The sequence below is a fragment of the Phyllostomus discolor genome, chromosome 3 (assembly GCF_004126475.2).
Source record: "Phyllostomus discolor isolate MPI-MPIP mPhyDis1 chromosome 3, mPhyDis1.pri.v3, whole genome shotgun sequence".
NCBI lineage: Eukaryota > Metazoa > Chordata > Mammalia > Chiroptera > Phyllostomidae > Phyllostomus > Phyllostomus discolor.
This window is the reverse complement of record NC_040905.2, coordinates 61457845-61478740: the sequence shown is the minus strand read 5'-3', so window position 1 is coordinate 61478740 and position 20896 is coordinate 61457845. Positions and strand designations below refer to the sequence as shown.

The 20896-nt window shown below is 35.5% G+C and overlaps 1 protein-coding gene across 10 annotated transcripts in view; it reads left to right on the top strand.

The window, feature by feature from the left end:
• The window catches only part of MCTP1 (multiple C2 and transmembrane domain containing 1), a 471427-nt gene that overhangs the window by 298593 nt on the left and 151938 nt on the right, over positions 1 to 20896 (top strand). For all 10 annotated transcript variants that reach the window (XM_036020549.1, XM_036020547.1, XM_036020545.1 and 7 more), the window contains 4 exons: positions 17152 to 17254; positions 18999 to 19101; positions 19431 to 19532; positions 19913 to 19987. In XM_036020549.1, the coding sequence (XP_035876442.1) occupies positions 17152 to 17254; positions 18999 to 19101; positions 19431 to 19532; positions 19913 to 19987 (383 nt within the window). The remainder of the gene's footprint in view (positions 1 to 17151; positions 17255 to 18998; positions 19102 to 19430; positions 19533 to 19912; positions 19988 to 20896) is intronic.

The window sequence follows — 20896 nt, the reverse complement described above, 5'->3', positions numbered from 1 at the left end:
AGAAATATATATATATGTTCTTGCCAATCTGACAAAAAAATTGGTGTAATTTTAATTCATTCACATGAGATGGCTATTGTTGTGTTAGCTTGTTATTATTTTTCTTTATTTGACAATCCAGGAAGAAGAGGTCAGTTGTCCCTGACCAAATAGTCAGATATTGCATATTTTAAAAGTTCTTGTGGCATGCCATTTGAAAATCACTGCTCTCAGGGCTTACAAATCTATTACATGGTCACTGGTACCTTTCTTTAATTCATCAAATCAAAACCAAATTAAAAGATCACATGCCTTAAAATTAAAGTAACAGATTACTGCTCCAAAATAGCAGTATTTTAAAAATTTTAATGTTTGCATATTATTGCATGACTATTTATTGCATGATAAAAATAAAAATGTTCAGAGTTTATGGTTTCCTTAAGGAGGTAATTATCAACTCATTTGTAAGCTAGAAGATAACAGCTATCAAATATTCTTTCAAAATAGGTATGCCTGAAAGTAGCTGGAGTGAATGTAGTTTGCCGTCTTTCTGGGTACATGATGATTTGGCTCCTTGTACTCCATTAGTGAATTTTACCTTGATTCATTTTCTTTTTTATTTCTGATGTGGTTGTAATCAAATTAATCTGGACACAGTGATTTCTTTTTTATTATTATTATGCTGCATTTATTATTAAAGCCAACAGTCAACGATAAATGATCAACTACTCTTTTTGTTCATTTTGGTCATGAACTTGAAGACTGTAATAGGAATACAGTATTGTTTTTACACTGTGGAGGCTATGCCTAGCCTGTGATTCCCAGCAGCAGGTAGATTAAGGAATTCAGGGCAATGACATAGTCTCTTAGGAGACACCTTCACTTTTTTTCAGGATTTTCTATAGGGGAGCACACAGTGTTCTGCTGAAAATATCTGAAATAGGGAGAAAAGCCTAAACTGATCAGTATCTCAGAGGGCACCTAAGTGCTCAGGACTATTGCTGAACATTTATAATGGGCACAATAATTCTTTATAGACAAATTCAAGTGCTATTTACTTTATAAGCTTAGCAACCTGCCCATTACAAAAGTTGAATGCAATTACATAGTTTGTTTCTCTTGGAGAGAAGCTGTCATTACTTTCAAAACTTCATGAATATGCAAGCCGTGTTAACCCTGTTGGCCTCTGTGCCACTATGGAAGTTAAAGTACATGTTCTTTCAAAGCTGACAAAAACAGATATATCTCTTTCCAATGGTTGTAATGTACTAATATGTAAATTAATGTGAATAACAATAGTCTTCTACCTAAGGATTCAATGAGGCATAATTTTGATCTGATAAAATAAACTTTAATTTGGGAAATACTAAATAACAGATCCTTCATTTCTTCCTTCCAGTTCTGGGGATATAAATATAATGATTCCTCATTCTACCCTGGTCTTATAATCTCATGTGCTCTGAATTGAACAAGAGAGACATTTAACTATTGAGCGGCAAGGGGATGACTCAGTCTTTGACTTTGCTCACTCTTAGACCTTGTGTGGTCTTCATGACATCCATGACATCTGTGATGGTGGCAGAAACTGAGCATATATTTAAGTCCGAAATATCTGAGTAAACTACCAATTAAAAAATATTTACTTCTGAAAAGGATAGATATTTACATATGTACAGATCTTTCCTGGTCTTTACTATCAGATGTGGGGCACAAATAAGCTTTTTGCACATTTCAACTCTTGTTAAAAGAAGTACTTTAAAAATATGTCGTATATATCAATGGATAATCATAGTCGGGCTCTACAAGATATTCAGCAACAGTTTAGAAAAAAGGGAATAGAGTCAATGGTGCTGTCTTCACATCCTCAAATTAGCATCCATTTAGGGGCATTTCGGATGGAGAGGGGAGATTTTAAATCACTGATAACTGTCTGTGCTAAGTGAAGAATATTTTATGACCTGATATAAATGAAACTATTACTGTAAGATGCTCAGTTGGCTTTAGAACATTTTTTTTCTGGACACATGTAACAAGACCAACTGGGCTCTATTTTAAAGATATGTTTAATGATTCAAATGTAAAGCTAAATTTCCATAATTTAAGCAAATAATTTTAAATTACAGTATTTCATCATTTAACATGAGCACAGGAAACAGAAATTCTGTAATCGTTTAAGTAGTCATCCATCTTACCGCACTTTCAAAGAATTTTTTCTTTTCAAAATGTAAAATTTTTCTTTTGTTACAACACATTCATTGAGAAACATTGTGATACTGTATTAACTCTGTGTGAATAAAGAGCAATTGAGACTCTTTGAATGAGTGAGTATAAAGCACAAATTACTTTTTAATGAAACCCTCAATTCTTTCCCTTTCCACAAAAAGCCTACAGCCTTGTTCAGCTGAACACTGCTACAGTAGGTCACTTCAGTTAAGCCCCTAATAAACTGTTGATAGTTGAGGGTAGTTTTTTCTTCAGTCTCAATAGCCCAGTGTTGGACAGTGCACTTCAAATCATTAAGGTTAATACAGATTTAAAAGAGATTAAGCCTGGTGGTTAAGGCCTCAATTTACAACTCCCACACATACACATGCATTGAGCAAGGCATAAGAGTGGATTGAAATTTCAGTCAAACTGTGGGCTGCCTTTCACAGCCTGAGAAAGTGGCACTCTGGTTTTCGAAGTTGGTCAGCTACATTCTTCGAGCAGGAAAAAGTTTGGTTAACTGAAAAATACTGTGCAGTACAACTTACTTACCTTTCAACTAGCCAGTGAAAAGGTCAAAGTCTCTCTGTGCCATCAAAGCAAAATGCAGAGACTGTCTGGCCCTGTGTGCATCGGGGAGGGTTCTCTCTACCACTAAATCAAGTATTCCTTAAAACTGGAGAGATGGTGAGAAGAGAAAGACGGGTGTGGGGGAAAGCTGAGTTATTTTTTTGGTGGCAGGAAACAGTTCATGTTGGAATTTGCTGTTTCTGGCTTTTAATTATTCTTTTCCTTGGACGTACCCTAAATTTTGCCGTCAACAGAACATCTGAAGTCTATAGCAAGTGAGGCTTTCTTTGCAGAGTATTTAAACCTGGCCTCTTGGTTCTTTCAAGTTCTAAGAGAGTTAGAGAAAAGAATTCTCTCTTCAGCCCCTCCCCCTTCGTTTTCCCCTGGGTTGTTTTGGGTTTTTTTTTTTTGAGTTCCCGAGGAAGAGGTCACAGCCTCCCTAGGGATACCAGCCATTTGGTTTCAGAAACAGTGATATGGGAGCACTGTGAAATCCTTTCAAAAGATGCCCTACCTTTTCATTGTGTTAAAAGGTACACTAATATAAAACTTCTGCACCCCAGGTGAATTGAGATCTCAAATTAATGCGCCATCTCTTTCAGGAAACAATGGAGGGAGAGGGAGAGGAAAAGGAAGAGAGAGAATTTTACAATTAACATAATCTGTCACTGAAATAGTCCCATTTAAATGAGCATATCTTTTTCTAAACCAAGCCTCCAAATATAGACTTGCCTTTGACTTACCAGCCCCATACTCTGGAAACCTACCAGTTATTAAGAGAGACGTTTACTACCCCTTTATTTGCATAGACTTTTCCCATGTTTTTTCTTTAGGAAAACCGTCTTCATTGTTGGAAAATATTTAAGTAGCAAAACAGCAGAAAAAGACATGCTACAGTTTTTTTTCCAGCTTCCTGTGAGAGTCTTATTATCTTAAGAAATAACAGTTAGCAGCTCAGATTCATTAGCAGAGCTAAATTTAAGCCCCATTTGACAGGCTGCCTAGAAAACATTTTGTTTTGCTGTCTGTGGGCTTTAATTAAGATGTGTTCAATTTCAGTCCTCTCCGTCTAGCCCTCCCCCCTCCCCAACTTGCTGTGTCACAGACCGGCGATCAGACACTTTTAGATGGTCCGGCCCATGACTTTGACCTTCTGCGCAGTCCAGCGTTCCCTGGGGAACCGTTCAACTCATGAGGTCTGATTTCACACTTCCAGGATGCCTCAGCTCTCTTAACAATGACAGGGAGACAAAGCCCTTTAGAGCAGGCCGCATGGGGACTTGTTTAAATTGGAAACCAGAGAGGAGTCAAGGAACAAGGTTATGGGCTACAGAATAGTGCTTTTAATAAAGAGCTCACAGCTCTGGCTCAGCTCAAAGAGGTCTACCTCTGTACAATTAATTGAGCCATTTATCTGGAGCATCTTAGGCCTCTACTTTCTCACAGAATTGCGTGGTAAATATCAGCAAAGAAGCAAATGAGATATGCATGAAATGAATTTTAACACTTTGATTACTGTGCCTCCAGTCTTCATTAAAAGTAAATTTATTTGTATTTCTGACCTCATTATCAGTAGGCTGCCTGAATTTTTATTGGTTCCTGTGATTTCCAGCTTGTGTGTGTCATGAAGGTGTATTTTATACAGAGATTTCAATTTATTATTCTTGGTGTTTTTCCCTGAACATTATGGGTCTATTCAGAGAAAGAAAGTGAAAAAAAAAGGAGAATCTGTTCTTTGAAAGTTTTATATACAGTTGGAGAAATGCCAACCACATATATATATATATATATATAACATATACATGATATTGTCCTTTAAAAATTATGGTTTTTTGTGGGTTGCTCGAGCAGATTGCAGTAAGACATATGCAGTTGTTGCTTGAGTGGCCCTCAGAATACAATAGGTCTACTGGGAGAAGTAGCTGTGTTGCTTCTTTTATAGAATTATAGCAGTTTGAATTTTTAATATCTGGTTACTTGAATTGCCATTATCACATTCAATAACATTGATTTTATCTGATAAATGTGGCCTTAAATTTTATGATCATTATTTAAAATCTGCATTGGAAGAAGAGAAAATATCCTTTAAACTCTATATAGTTCCATTAAAATTATTATATAAAATATAATGGAAGTCCTTCATATTTGTAAATTATCAAGGGTAAAATAATTTGCTAAATGTAAGGGGTTATTTGTGGGTGTCCTTCTTAATTTTTGTACTTTTATTATCTAAAAATCTTAAAATTATATTGTTTGAAACAAAAAACCTAACTCTTACGCAAAATATATTGAAAATTGTCCAAGCAAAGCATGCTTTATTTCTGTTATATAACTTACTGTATCCCTGTTTGCTTTTTGATAATTAAGCTTGTAAAGAAGACTATTGAGCAGATATTTTACTTTGAGATGACAGTTCATCCAATTTATAATGCATCAAAAATATCCAGCACCTGACATTCTTATCATTATAATATACTTAGGTTAGAAAACAATATTACAAACATACATGTTAAATATCTGAATATTATATAGGGCATCAAATTTGTACAGTGAGGCTATACAAAAGCATCAAATGGAAAGAAAGCAAATCATTGATTCATTCTTTTATGTCAGCACATAGATATAAAGGTTACTACCTTTTAGTACTTGCATTTTTTTAAGAATCGTATTCTAATTATAGAAATGCAAAAGTATTCCAAAACCAAACAGTTGACACCGAATATTTGTGAAAAGAGGAATTAGAATCACAATTTAACACAAAGACTGGTGAGGCCTGAGTGTGAAGTAGCGTTTTACAGGGAATTGCAGGAATCATGTGTGATTCATATGCAAGTCACGTGGTTAGAAGATACTGCTCTGGAAGAATAGGTGGGATGACAAAAGAGATTAATAATTAGGTTTGATATGCTATAGAGGCAAAAGACTATGGGCAGAGAAGGTGGTGGTCCCACTCTCACTGGGAAATGAGGGAGGGAGAAATACCACAAAATAATTAATTGAGTTCTGTGGAACTAAGATTACAAAATGATCCTTTGAGTAAAGAAACAGAGAATTGCTGATTTGGTTTGGAGGGCTAGCTCCAGGATTTCACTCAGCACTTGAAGAAATGCTTTGAGATGTCAAACTCATTGTTTAAAATTAAACTATAATTTACATTTTGTTGCATTATGATATAGTTGTGTAAATAAGTAATGTATGTTCTAGAAAGTTGGATGTGGAAAATGCTGCCAACAGAGAGCATCTGAAAAAATCTTACTACAAGAATATTTGGGTTATATGATAATATAGTTAGATGCATAAATGACTAAACAGTCAGGCTGGAAGAGTGATGATATTACAGGGTTGATCTCAGTGGGGAAGCCAAGCTGTGGAACACAGGCATCTGTCCTTGGTCTGACCTGTTCGACCCATTTACTAATGACTTTGGGGAGGTAACTGACTGCTTCCTTATCAAACTTGCTCGGAGGGATAATTAAGTCATTTGATATGAGACTATATATGTATATTATATATAGTATATTTATAAATATATAATTAAATGGCAGGCTTAATTAAGACTGAAATAAATAGGCTTGGTTCAACACAATGAGCAATAAAAAGTACAAATGAACATAGTCAATAATATTGCAATAAGTTTATATGATGACAGATGATTACTAGAATTAGTAGTGTGACCACTTTTTAAGGTATAAAAATGTTGAATCACTATTATTGTACACCTGAAACTAATATACCATAACCGATATAAGATTGTATACCAACTATACTTAAATAAAAAGTGCATTTAAGAAAAGTACAAATGAATGCCTTAGTCAGTACAAAACAGTGATGTCTTGCTTTAACAGTGGGAAATGTAGACAATATTTTAGAGTTTGAATTGAGTTTAAACTCCATGAGAGTGAATTACATAGGCATCACTATTGTTACATTGAAGAAAAGGGAAATGTTGAGGATGAAACTCTCTTCTGAACCCATCAGACACACTGTGATGTGAATTCAGTTTTGGAAGCTATTCTTTTTGACAGACAAATCAGAATATATTCTATATTGGAATATCTGGTGGTTAAAGTCAAGTCTATTGAGAACAGCTCAAGGAAAACGGTAATAACAATAGTAATTATAGTAATAACTAACATTTATTGAACCCTTATCACATGTCAGACACTACCCAAACTTGGTAAAAGGATTATCACAATTAATCTCACAACAACCTAATTAGGTACTGTTGTCCTCACTTTACAAATTAGAAAAGTGAGATGTGGAGAGGCTAAGTAACTTGTCTCCATTAGCATGCTGGGAAGACACTGTGACAACTCTTTACATGATTCCTGCTTGCAGTCTGCAGGAGCAAAATAGACTCCACATGCTCAGTTAGCTAAATTTGAATGTCACATCTTAGTGTATCTGATTGATACAACCTAAATTACATCCACAACCCCAGCTGCAAGAAAGTCTAGAAATGTCACTTTGGCCTTTTTGGCCTCTCTAGTCTTGGAAGTAATGCTAGAAGATAGTTAGAAGAGATTCTCAGCCAGGCATCCACACTATCTAGTATAGGAGGGCAGGTAAGGAACATTAATCACATACTAAGTGACATGTGGGGTATACCCATTAATGTATTTGAACTTAAAAGTTACTACAGTGGGCACATCATAGAATAAATGAAAGCTACAGAGACAGTGTTGTGCACAATGTAAAGAAGCATTTCTCAAAAATTGTAATTGCCAAAAAATAGGTCAGCATATTCCTGTGGAAGTGTTGATTTCCCCATCACTGGAACTGTTGAAACAGAGCCTGTATAACCCCTCTGTATGGTTGCAGAGATTCGAACCCCAAATGAGCTTTTGAACTTGACCTCTCTAAGGCTGCTCTCCCACCTCTCAGAACCTGAGAGCTTACAGTAGGTGCCAAGATGAAAAACAAACTCCTGAATGAATAGATAAATTATGTAGAAGAGAAATAAAAAGACAAAGATGTCATTCTAACGACAAAGGCTTGACATATGACAGTTTTCAGTTTAATTACCTAAAAATATAAAAAGATATAATCACTTAATACAGTACTTAATTTTTTTAAGTCTAAAGAATTTTATTCCACTGCAAAAGATTTCTTCACCTAATTAATTTACTCATAGGGAAGATTATCTGAAACCTCATGCCTTTCCATGGAGCATCTAATTGAATATATATTTACTGTGGGTCCTAAAATATCTATGAGCAAAGAGAAGTGACTTGTAAAAGAAAAGAGCTTGTAATATATTTTTACACTCATTTCAGACCAAACAACTTTTGTGTTCCTAATCTTGTAACAAGTCACTTGCATATAGTTTCTGTATTAAATATTAATGGAAAATAAAGTAGTTAAACATTTTTAGCACAATTTATCTAGACTATTAAAAGCTTAGACATAATTTTTCAGGGCCTCTCCTAAGTTTTATAGATTCCATAGTCTTCTTTTTCTTTCTTTCCCAGTTTCTCATCTGTCTCATTTTACTTCCTGTTCTCCTGTCATAAATTTTAAGCTTCACAGAATATACCGAGATGATTCAATTTTAGGACTCCAGAATGTAAATGGTTACATACAATACTATAAATATTCTTTTGCATCTACTTTCAGATCCCGGAGGAAATAAACTCATATTTACATAAGCTTTATTTCTGTTGCACTGTTCTCAAAGTGTAGCCCCCAAACTTCTGGGGATCCCCAGGCCCCTTTCAAGGGTTTGTGAAGTCACAACTACTTTCATAAAAACACTAAGATGTTATTTGCTTTTCTCACTCTCACCCTCTCATGAGTACACAATGGAATTTTTCAAAGGCTACATAATATTTGATTGATCTGATGTGAACATGTCATGAATTTATTATTATTGTTATTTTTGAATGAATAATTAAGTTTTACATGTTCTCATTTTAAATTTCTAAAATGGTAAATTTTGATATATCTAACCTGTATAAACAAAAGACTTTTAAGTCCCTCAATAACTTTTAAAAGTTCCTAAGACCAAAATGATTAAAAACTATTGCTGAAGGGTGGTGATTTTCAGTTGGGGGAGGGCAGTATGGGCTTCTTGGGTGATTTTGAGATTTGTAGGGAAATTTAATTACAGTAATGACTGGGAGCCCTGCTGGTATCGATGGCAGGGAGCTGGGGACTCTAAATGTCCTCAGAAGCATCAAATAGTAAAAACTGTCCCATGTCCTACCTGACTAAATATGGACATTGATAATAGGTTTAAATTTTGTGTCATGATTATCTGAGCCTCAATTACAGCCTGAAATACATATTCACACAGGCCTTGCAAATGGCTGGCATTTTACACCGTAAACACCAAGAAACTTAGGGTGGCCTCCTAGGCACTTTTTGGTCATGTTCCCCAGTAATTGCTTTGACATGTTCCCCTATTCTTCCTGTTGCTCACTGAGCCCCCTGTCAGGGGCCCTGAGCACCCAGGCTTTGGGCTGCCCCTTTCCCCTGCCTGGAACACTTTGCTCCAGATGTCCACCTGGCTCCGCCTTCGCCTCCTTCAGTTCTTTGCTCAGACCTAACCTTCTAATAGAGTCCAACGCCAGCCACCCTAATCACGTTTATAAACTGTGTGTCTTCTTCACACTCTTCAAACCTCTTACCCTGTTCTATATTTTTCTCTGTTGCATTAGCACATATCACTCTCTAATATACAATAAAATCTACTTATTATTAGTGTCCAATATTTATTCTCTAAGAAATCAAAGACCTTTACTTTTTTGTTCATATGGCTTTTATTGTTCATAGTAGACACTCAATAAATACTTGTTAAATAAATCAACGTATGGTTTTATTATAAACAACATTTTATTTGGTCTCCTTGATGATAGCATTAAGGCATTCTATTAAACTTCAAAATCATAGACAGGTCAGTTTTATTTTATTTAATAATAGTAAGGAGGACATCACAAAGTCTTCAATATGAAAAAAGATGTATTAGATCTAGAGGGCCAAGAGCCACAACTCAATTTTCCTGCCACACTGAAACCTGCTTTATGACTCAGTGAGAAAAGAGAAGCCCTGTTATTATCATTCAGTCTCTGAATCAGATCCAGTGGAAACCTAGGGAAGAGTGTCAGTTAATGTAATTCTACCAATCAGATTTTTAAAATATGTTTAGGTGAGTCAGGGAGAAAGGCTAAGGTCAGAGCCCCCACACCAGTGATGGGGGGATCGGAAGATGTCTCCAACACGCGTTGCTTTTTGTTCTGGTGGATCCTATTGAATTCCCTCTCTATAACATTGTTATATGTTATGATTGAAATTTCAGTTTGTAGAAAAGACAGATGGAAACCTTGATTACAATTTAAAAAAAAAGATTAAAGTACAGCTATTTCAAACTGTGGCAACTGAGTAAATTAAACCAAAGAGCTTAATTTGTGTAAGGTAGGCCCAAAATAAAAGGCCCCCATGAGTATGAATTGCTTTCTGCGCTGTTCAAAACCTTCTGTGTTTACAGAGTCATGGCAACAAAGAGGTGGTCACTGGGTTCCCCTCCCCCACCCCGCCCCACACACATTTTTATAACACATCTCATCCAGCAGACTGAGCTACTTGTCAGCAGCAAAATGACCCTGGATAAAGCCCACCACTGATGGATCAGGATTAGCTTTCTATTCTGGGAGTAAGAATATCATTCAGTATCTTTTGAGTGACTTTAATGCTCAAACCAGTAGTTTGCAAAAACTGAAGTCATTCACTTGCCCATAAAACAGGTAGCAAGCAAGCAGGGGTGGTGCAGACTTTCCCACAGTTCTTTGTAAATATGTCAGTGTTGTGACCTCAAGGATCAAGGGCTAAACAGTGAGAGAGAATTAGCCAGTCCATGCACCTCATTTAATCCTCAGTGCCGTTTTGAAGATTGCCAGAAAGGATGCCCATTGGAGACAATTCTGACATTTGTTTTTATTGTTGTAGAAATGGCTTTTCACCATAAGAAGAAGGTAGTAGAATTCTACCTCAATTCTATTGAGGTAATAGAATATATGCTTTAAAATCTGTTATTGATTTAGTTTTATGAGTTTGGGTAAAAAAGTCTCTTTCCAATTTTAATTCTCCTAGGAGATTTTTTTTCCTACAAAAATCTGTAGGAGGAAATAGCCCTTAGTATTTAACTAGATGATGTATAAATGCAGCAGCCCTCATATAATATTTTTAGTATATTTTGAATGATTTTATTTTATTTTATAATCTGTTTTATAGGAGACATTAGTATATATCTCAATTTTTGTATTATAGAGAACCTATTAAAAAGATACACAAATAGATTGAAGCTAAGTATTCCTGATCATAAATTGTTAGTCTCCTTTTTATATAATTGTCTTTCACTTCTAAAACTGCTAGTGATAAAGAGATATAATCACCACAGATCACCAGGGGCACCTCCTTTGGGGAAAGTCTTCCCTTCCTTTTCCCCTTCCTGTTCGAGAGTTAGGGCATGATATGCTTTCTTTTCATTGCTGCTATTAAACCCTTCACTTACCTTTATTACAGTGCTTACAACCCTGCCTTGTAATTGTGTATTTACATGTCTGTCATGCCCTCTAAATTGTGTGTGCCTTGAGAGCTGGACTATGTCTTAATCATACTTATAATTCTGGGGTGAGAAGAGCAGACACTCCACAAGTAATTAATGCTTCAAAAGGTATCCTTATTTCTTCCTAGAAAATTGTCAACATGGAAAATTACCATGTTCTCAAGGAAAGCTAAGATTCTCTTCTAGCTGTCATGGCGCTTAATGCAATCAACCCCACTGCCCTCACCCTCCCTCAGCACTGCTGCAATTCCTGTCTTGCATCCAAACCCAAATCCCCAGTTTTATGTACTGCAAAGGGCAGGAAGAAGCACCTTTTTTGGCTGACATGGTGGGCGCTAAGGAAAAACCAGTTGTTACTCACAGGTCTGCTTTAGTCTCATGACAGGAATGAGTAAGAGGGAGATGAGATTCTATAATCTGTGTTCCTCTCCATTTAGGTTCTTTAAATAGCCAAAAATTATCAGAAACAAAATGTACTTCAATTTTGGATGCTGCCTGTATTCTTTTACTCACCTAGCCCTACTGTGTGGAGTCAAAGCATCTGATGCAGGTACGGCCCTGCATCACTCTCTGAGCTTTGCAGAGTGTCATGCACTTTGGAGACATCAACGCTCCATCCTTAGTCAACCTCACTCCTCAGATACTATGAGCAGGCAAGGCCACATAGCACAGCGTCTAACTGGAATGATGAAAAGGATGAAAGCAAGGAATAATTAAGGAGATAATTAATGGTTAAATCCATCACTGGTATTTTTGTGATTGTTTTCATTTGTTTAAGTGGCACATAATCGGGGCTGCAAAATTTAGGAACTGAAAAGCCAGTCATTTAAAGCATCATTTAGCTACCCAGATAAGCATATTAACTGTGTGTAACCACTTCTTTAAAATAAAACTACATTGATGCTTTTTAGTAGTAAGTTTATAGAATTCAATATTGTACATTTACTATTAGTTTGGTTGAAATCACTGTTAATTTTTAATTGCCCTTGAATCGTGCTGCGGCAGAAGGACACTTTCTGAATTAGTCAAAAATCACACAATGTGTAATGACCTGATCTTGGCATTTATCCCTGATACCTGTAAAAACATAACTCTTTATAAGGAAAAGGTAAATAGAAGTTAACATAAAATAGCCTGCTCTTTTCTTACCTAAATTTTCCTCTGCTAGATTATTAGACATCCAGTCTATTCACTTTGTTGAATGCTTCTTGGGCTTAGAAAAAAGCACAGGTTTTGCTAAGCTGAATAAATTGTTTTTTTTTAAATCTCCAAATAATAGTATCAGGCATAATAGATTGTTCAGTATTGACATCTTCAAATCCTTTTAGTTTTACCTTCAAAATATATCCAGAATCTAACTACTTTTTATCACCTGGATTATTGCAATAGCCTCCTAATACTTCTCCCTACCTCCTCCGGTGCCCTCTCTCTACCTGTTTTCCAGACAGGAGTCATCAGACCATGTCACATGTCAGCTCAGATCCCTCCAAACACGTCCCCCTCCACAGAGAGGGATAGCCAGGTCCAACAGAGGCCTGCTGCCCTCCCTGCACCTCTCTGACTAAGTCGTCTGTGGCTTTCCCTGTCACGGTCCATTCCTCCAGTCACGGTGACTTCCTGGGTATTCCTGGAAACATCAGACACAGTCACGCCTCTGACCTTCCCATGACCTGTCCCTCCAGGTAGCCCAGGGCTCACCCCCTGCCTCCTTCATTCCTTTGCCCATGTCCTTTTATCAATGAGACCTTTTCTGGCAGTCCCTTCAGAAATTGCACTGACATACCAGCACCCCTCATCACTCTTCCCATTTTTATCTTTCTTCATAGTATTTATTACCTTCTAAAATACTCTCAAATGTTTTTCACTATCTATCTTCTTTCTCATTATACAGTCTATGAATTCAAGGTTGTTGTTTTTTCATTGTTTTATGCACTTATATCTCCTCAATACATAGAATACTGCCTGGTACCTGATAAGTAATAAGTATTTGTTGAATGAATGAATTTGTGGTAAAAACATTAGCCAGTTCTTCCTGTGTGTGGCCTGCTAACTACTAAGAAATGACATAGTTATTAGGAAAGGTCTTACCTAGTGGTTTGCATTGAAATATATTTCATTGAAGGGAACTTGGACCCTAGGGGTAGAGCAAGGGCTCTGAAGGTCAGATAGACCCAGGTTTAAATAATAGCTCTACTACTTACAATCTGTGACCTGGTGAGTTATATAATCTCCCAGTGTCAGTTTTCTCATCTGTAAAATGGGGATAATAAAAGTTCCTTTCTCATAGAGTGGTCATAAAATCTTCAAGAAAATGAACAGAAAACATAATGTTGGACTTATAATGATATAAGACTCAGTAAATGTTTGCAATTATTATAATATTACTATTGCCTTTTATTTGCTAATTTTTTAATAAAATATTTTACAAATCTTTACTCTTTTCACCAGGAGATTTAACTCAAGGCATGGCTTGTTTCCTGTTATTTTTGTACTTTAAAGCACATTTTGAAGTTTTATATATTCCTGTTTGAAAAGGCATTACTTAAAGCTGTTACCTGTTGATGCTCTACTTGTGTGTGCCAGACACTCTGCGAGTTATATTCTAAGTATTATCTCTGCAAGGTTCTGTTATAGTCACTGCGTTGTTTTAAAAGGAACAGGCCCAGGACCATGGAGCGAGTGTTCAATTGCAGTTTGCTCAGCCTCTGAAAGCTAGGCCTCTTCCCCCGACCACAGTCCTCCCACTTTAACTTCGGTGCTCTTGGAAGTACACAGAGTACTTGAGCATTTGAAATGTGTGGTACAGCTCAAGCAAGGTGATGAAAAGCCCTTGAGGTAGGAGGTGAAGCTGAAAGACTATATCCCATGCCATACAATGTGGATTTTAACCTATAGGCCCTGGGAAGACACCAAAGGTGTTACACTTGAGAGGAAGATTTCAGAGACTTGTAAAATGGCACAGTTTTCAAGGATTGGTTCATGTCACTGAACACAATTCAGTCTTTTAATATGACTCTAAGCACATTAAGAATAATGGATTTTAGACTGGGAAAAATCAAGTATAAATTAAAGCCATGTTAAATAGGAGTTGGGTCTATCTTAGGCGAAAGCTCTTTTTTAAAAAACGTAAGTACCGTTACATTTTACACAGTGTCTAATAACATGGTCTCTTAAAATTATATTGCCTACCTGCTTCAAGTTATAAGTGCAGATAGGACAATATTTTTTGATAATAGTAGTATGGCACTAGAATTTAAAATAGCAAAATGACTGACAAGTGGCTTCAGAAGGTGCTCAAACTGTTATTTTGGTGTCTGGTGCTTTACCACCTTTATCCCAATAGTAAAGAGTGACTGGGAGAATTAAATAATGTAATAATAGGTGACTGATACTGGTTTTCCCTAGGAATGGCCTTATGAAATAATCAACTAAAAAAATCTGAATACCTACTGCCTCATGGGCATTGCTAAATTAGTTTCTTAACAAGACATGGAAAGTGTTAAACATTAAGAACAGATTTTGTTTCTTTAAGATCTTTCAGCCAATCACTGACTCAAGATTTGCTTTTTGTCAGCAAATAAAGACACACTAACAAATAAGATATTGATTTAAGAGATTTTCCATGGGGTTAATTTTTTAAAAATGGAAACTTCACACAATTGAATATAATTCCTGTGAAAAAAATCAAATAAAGATTTTCATCCTCTGCTTGTGGATGTTTAAAGTACCTCCCCCACCCCCCCCCCCTAGATATTGGTCTCCAGAGTTAGTTCTTACGCTTTTGCTGTGGGAGAGGCGGTGCAGTTCTGACTGAATCTTCTGCAAGTTGTCAGTCACTTGAGGGCAAGTAAAACCAACTCAACAGAAACAGACTAGTGATTGAAGTAAAGCAAGTGAAAATGGGGGCACAAAAAGTACCCAAAGTACTACCTTTACTTAGTCCTTTTTTTACTGAATTAAGATTAAGATGAATGTGTGAGAAAAATTAAAAGGAGGTCCAAGGAAGAGTGTGAGAGTTACAAATGTCTTCTAAGTATGTGCTTCTAAAGCTAATCATTTAATCTAAAGTCTTATCTAAAGTGACATAGTTACTCGTTTGGCAAGGAATCATAAATATGGCTTCAATTTTCTCTCTCGTTATTATAGTAGATATTTTTATCTCTCCAGCACTTCTATAAACTCTTTGAGGTTGTAGTAGTTTATAGTCTCTGTTCTTTTGTTTATGTCATAGTGCCCAGCACAAAGCTAGGTGGAAAGAAGATACTTAACACTAGCTGTAAGAATAAGCAAGGTTTTAAGAATTGTTTGAATGGAATTTTTATCCTTGTAGGTGAATTATATGGGAGAAAAAGTGTTGTTTATGTGGCAAATAAAACTTATTACAATGTGTCTGATAAACAAAATATTTTTTGAATACTATTTTCCATGGTGTGTGAGTTATAAGTGAGGATGGTAGCAGGTAGGGCAAAGAGGAATGAAGGTGGGGAAAAAAAGATAAGTCACAGGTAAATTCGCACCAGACCTGGAAGATTTTCTAGTCCTCTATTCTTTGTTGAAAATTGTTCCCAAGACCAAAACTTGAGATGACTGCCATAATGTTATCCTGAGGTATATAAGGCCACTGAACTAACACACACATATTAAATCTCTTTTTTAATAGAAAATTAATAAATTAAATTAAAGGTGAGTTAAAGTTTGTACAGCTCATTTTAAGAATTACAACGTGGAAAGTAAACACACTGCTGTGTGAGAATGCATAGCTTATCTGTCACTGATAGCTAATGAATTCTTCCCCTATTAAAATTTAATTGAAAATCTTCAATGATATTTAAGCTTTCACAGAAGTGTAAACTACTGTGACTATAATTCACAATGCATTTAAAACAATTATTCTTTATCATTAAAGTTAATAATATGCACATTAACCTCTTATGTAGTCTAAATCAATATTGTAGTTTAAAAGATATGACCTCTGGACAGCTTTGTCTAAATATTGATTTCATTGTCATTTGTATAAGGTATCAAACAAATTACATGCTGCACTAATATCATTAATGCTGCCCCCATAGAGCCTCTGACTTTATGGGTTCTTATAATACAGGATATGACATTACAGAATATTGAGGACCTCACAAAATATACTTGCTGAATGGACGAGATTAGACTATGGAAGAACCGAGCTGCTGTAAACAGATAACTGCCAGCCCCTTTACTCTCCGTAGACAAAAATGAAAAACTGCTCTTTAACATGCAGGTTGTTTGTTGAGGTTAAGTCTCAAAAGGCAGATTTTGTTTTCTGCCTCAGAGGTTCTAATTTACCTTCTTGTGGTGTCTTAGATATTTCAGAAGACAGTCTTAAGTCAGATTAAAATGTAATTCTGCAATATAGCATAGCAGTTTTCCCCAAATCAACTTGTTTAGAAATTTCTGTTAACAAGTTACTGGTCAGATGAGTTAGAAAACATATGGATAAAAGTAAAGATCCTGAACCTTTCAAACGGTCACTATAGAATTACATAAAAAACTAACTTAGGGATGGACATGCACCCTCATAGTTAGCAGTTAAACTATTTTTTGTAAAAAATTACAAATTGAAATATCAGCTGTATAATCTGCATTCTTTTACTTTTTTCCTGGTTCTATATTTCAGTGAGTAACAGTGATTGACATCATCCTGTTATAGCTAATTCTATTTTGATGTTGTCTAAGAAATGTTTTTCATTGTACTTCACTTTTTAATAAAAATTCTTTGACAAAAGATGTGGTTATAATTATGACACTCTAAGGTGTGGGTGCTATTTATCCTAAAAACATTCTCCCCAAATCTCTTGTAGGTAAAAGTGACCCATTTTGTGTAGTTGAACTGAACAATGATAGGCTGCTAACACATACCGTCTACAAAAATCTCAATCCTGAGTGGAACAAAGTCTTCACATTGTAAGTGGTAATTACCTCGAGCTCATTTCAAAAATGGTGCTAAATGACATTTACTTTTGAGATTTTGTGTGTGCTTTTATTCTTAACTGATTAACAACTCAGTGCATCTGGGCTGCCTTTGCTAGCAACAATGAATATCATAATTGCAATACCTTCCTAGGGAACCTGGGGGAAGGCCAAGTCATTTTTCTTTGTTTTCACAGATATTTTTTTAAACTGTACTTTCTGTATGGTTTGTCTAAGGATTTTGCTCCCATTAACTGAATTGCCATACTGCTTCTTCCTTTTATACTTTCTATTGAAATTCTCCTCAATTGCATTGACACCAAGCAAGACAAAGCTCTATTTGTTCCATTGCTCAAATCAGCAAACAATCCAGTCTCCGATTCGGCAGATGCTTTAGTTTTGGTTTGTTGCATTTCAGCACAATAAGAATATTAAGTATTGTCCTAGGTACCTAAACACCCTATCAGTTAGTTTTTCTTTTGTTTTAAAAAGTTTATAAACCATTTTGATCATACACTGTAAAAGCTTACAATGCTATACTATAGTATCCCCTAAGGCCAGATTTTTTGTTGTTGTTTTGTTTTTGTTTTTTAAACTGGGCTTTAGTAACGAATTCTAAACAAGGTAAAACTCCAAACAGAAGTACTTCTTAAAAGTTTTTTAATATAGTTTTTTTTGTATTTGAAAATCTCCTGAATTTCTTAATAATTTCTTATAATGTCTCTGCTTCAGAGCCAGTAACTAATCAAATTTAATTATCTGACCAATTTATCTTTAAGGAATTCCACATTTTTATAAGAGATGAAAGCCCTGGTCAGGAGACTTGCGTTCCTGAGACAGTTGTAGAGAGTGTTTTTCTCTGGAATGCATAATTGAATGAATAGGGTTGATTATTATCAAAGCCATTAATTGATTGTGCCCTGATAAAGCCTCTTCTCACATGTGGTTGCAGTCTTTTAGTAATGAATATATTCATTTTTTGTCTTCTCTTAATTTGTGTTTTCTTGGTAAACAGTTTGATCAAAGAAAAATGCTGTCAACAATTGAAGCTTATTTTTCCAGAAACAAAAATATGAGGAACTTGTATAGTTGTTTATTAACATATGTTGTCTTTGGAACATAATGGAATACTACCTAATTTCTAAATCCTAGGGTGGTACAGTAGCTATCAATGTTACATTTTCCCCATTCTGTTTTCTGTTTCACTTAATTTTTTACTATAAACCCGACAGAAATAAGTCAATGTTTTCATGAGAACTATAAACAAAAAGATGTCCTATTATAATAAAAAATAAACCTATATTAAATCAACTGTTACTCTTGCTAATATCAAACCTGGTGATGTTTTCTGTGGGATAATAAGACAGGAATTATTGTGAGAGGGAGAAGAAGGAAAAGTCTAAAAAATATCAGGCCACTTATTAGTGGTTTGTTTTTATACAATTATTTATTCTTTACCCATCCAGATGGAAAATTACATTTCATTAAAAAAATATAACTTGAAATATCGATGGTGTTCACAGTTCCAGATAATAGAACCATCACTGTGGTCTAACTAAGGTGCATTGTGGGAAATTTGTCAGATACCAAGCTACCTTGTGTATGTGTATATGCAAATAGCATTCATAAAAACACACACACAAAATCAGCTGGAGCTATCTAAATTTTCTAAAGCATTTTTATTCTTGTTCTCTACTGATGAAGTCTTTATATTTTCTTACGTATGTTTATTATGCAGCAACATTAAAGATATCCATTCAGTTCTTGAAGTGACAGTTTATGATGAAGATAGAGACCGGAGTGCTGACTTTCTGGGCAAAGTTGCTATACCATTGCTGTCTGTAAGTTTTATTCACCTGACACACTGCTCTGTGTTGCTTTTGCTCAGGAAAAAAAAAAAACCCTTAGCTCTATATCTGTCATTTCTCAACGAAGGTCTGTAATAAGAACACTAAAAATTTTAACATACTCAATTCACGGCCATGTTGAATCCCATGATAGTTAATTTTTCCTGACAGACTTGATCCTGGTAATGAACAGGTACTTGTCAGAATTGCCACAGTTGTTTTGGGTTCTCTGTCAGTTTCAGCAGCTGGGGGTCAAAGGTCACCGAGGGAGTGTATTCAGTGGAGACCGTGAGACAGACGGCTGTCATGTCCTTTTCCCGCAGATTCAAAATGGTGAACAGAAAGCCTACGTCTTGAAAAACAAGCAGCTGACAGGGCCAACAAAGGGGGTCATCTATCTTGAAATAGATGTGATTTTTAATGCTGTAAGTCTTAACTTTGGCTTTTTTGTACTGCTAAAGAGTTCAGTTTCATGAAAGCTTTTGTTCCTGATTTGTAGAGAATTTCTGTCATTCCTCATTTTCTCTAAACCTTGATGTATCTTGGAGAATACGCTTCTGCCACTGCCTGGCACACCCACACTTTCTGTTATAGTTGGTGGCTGCTGCAGCCGCTGAACTCCAGCCGCTGCCTGCCTGCGTAAGAAATGGAAGTGCATGCATGTGCCACTGTATACATTTATATTTTATGAGCACAGCAGCCAGGACTTTGAAACTTTAAAAACTATTGCAAATTGAACTGCATGAAAAACTTGTAAACATTTGTAATATATTAATCCATAACAGACACATATGTTGATGTATAGGTGAAAGCCAGCTTACGAACATTAATACCCAAAGAACAGAAGTACATTGAAGAGGAAAACAGACTCTCTAAACAGGTAAAAAGCAAGGAAAGATTAATCCCTCTGGGAAGACCTGATTATATCTGTAAAACATCTAACTAAATTCAAATACACTTTGGAGGTATGGAGGGGGGAAGACTATGAAATTTTTGATCATCTACTCATGTGAAATGGCTCTTTCTTTTTTTCTTTCTTTTTCTCTCTTCCCTTCCTTTCCTTAAGTGATCGAGCAAGGACAATACCAAACTAATAAATTGAAGGGGGTGGTCAAAAAGGAAAGGGGATACTGTAGATGTTGCATAGAATGGATATGTATTCATGCATCAGCAAAAGAACGATCATTTTGAACATAAAATACAATTTGATTGCCATGGAATGTGTAAATGAGAACACCAAAAGCTGAGGTTCAAATATTTGTCCAGACCACCCACAGGTATGATGCAGGTGTGTGTAAAGCGAGCCCAGCACAAAGCTCTTCCCTCTAATCCACAAGAGAGGGGGCTCCATCTTTTAAGGGAAACCTTCTTAATGAGATTTTGACTATGATCTTTTCGAAGTGAACTTTTATTGACATTTTCAGCTAAGAAAATAGAAAATCAGGAACTCAGATTTTTCTGTCATGAAGAAATTTTAAATTGGGCTTGATAGCTTGTAATTAGACTGATGGATTTAAATTAGGTTTGAATTAAGTTAGAAAGAGTACTAAGTGACCCCTTTAAAAATGTTTTTTTCTAATTAACACAACTAAAATAAAATGTACTTGATATACCTATAAAGTTTACAGAACTCATTTGTATATAAAAATATTTAATAATTTCTGTACCATTAGAAGAGTGATTTCTATTTTTAATTTAAACTATTCACAATAAACAGTGGGATCTTGGATTATTTAAAGACAGTGTGTGAGTTACAAATGCAATATCTATCTAAATAGAAACACAGATT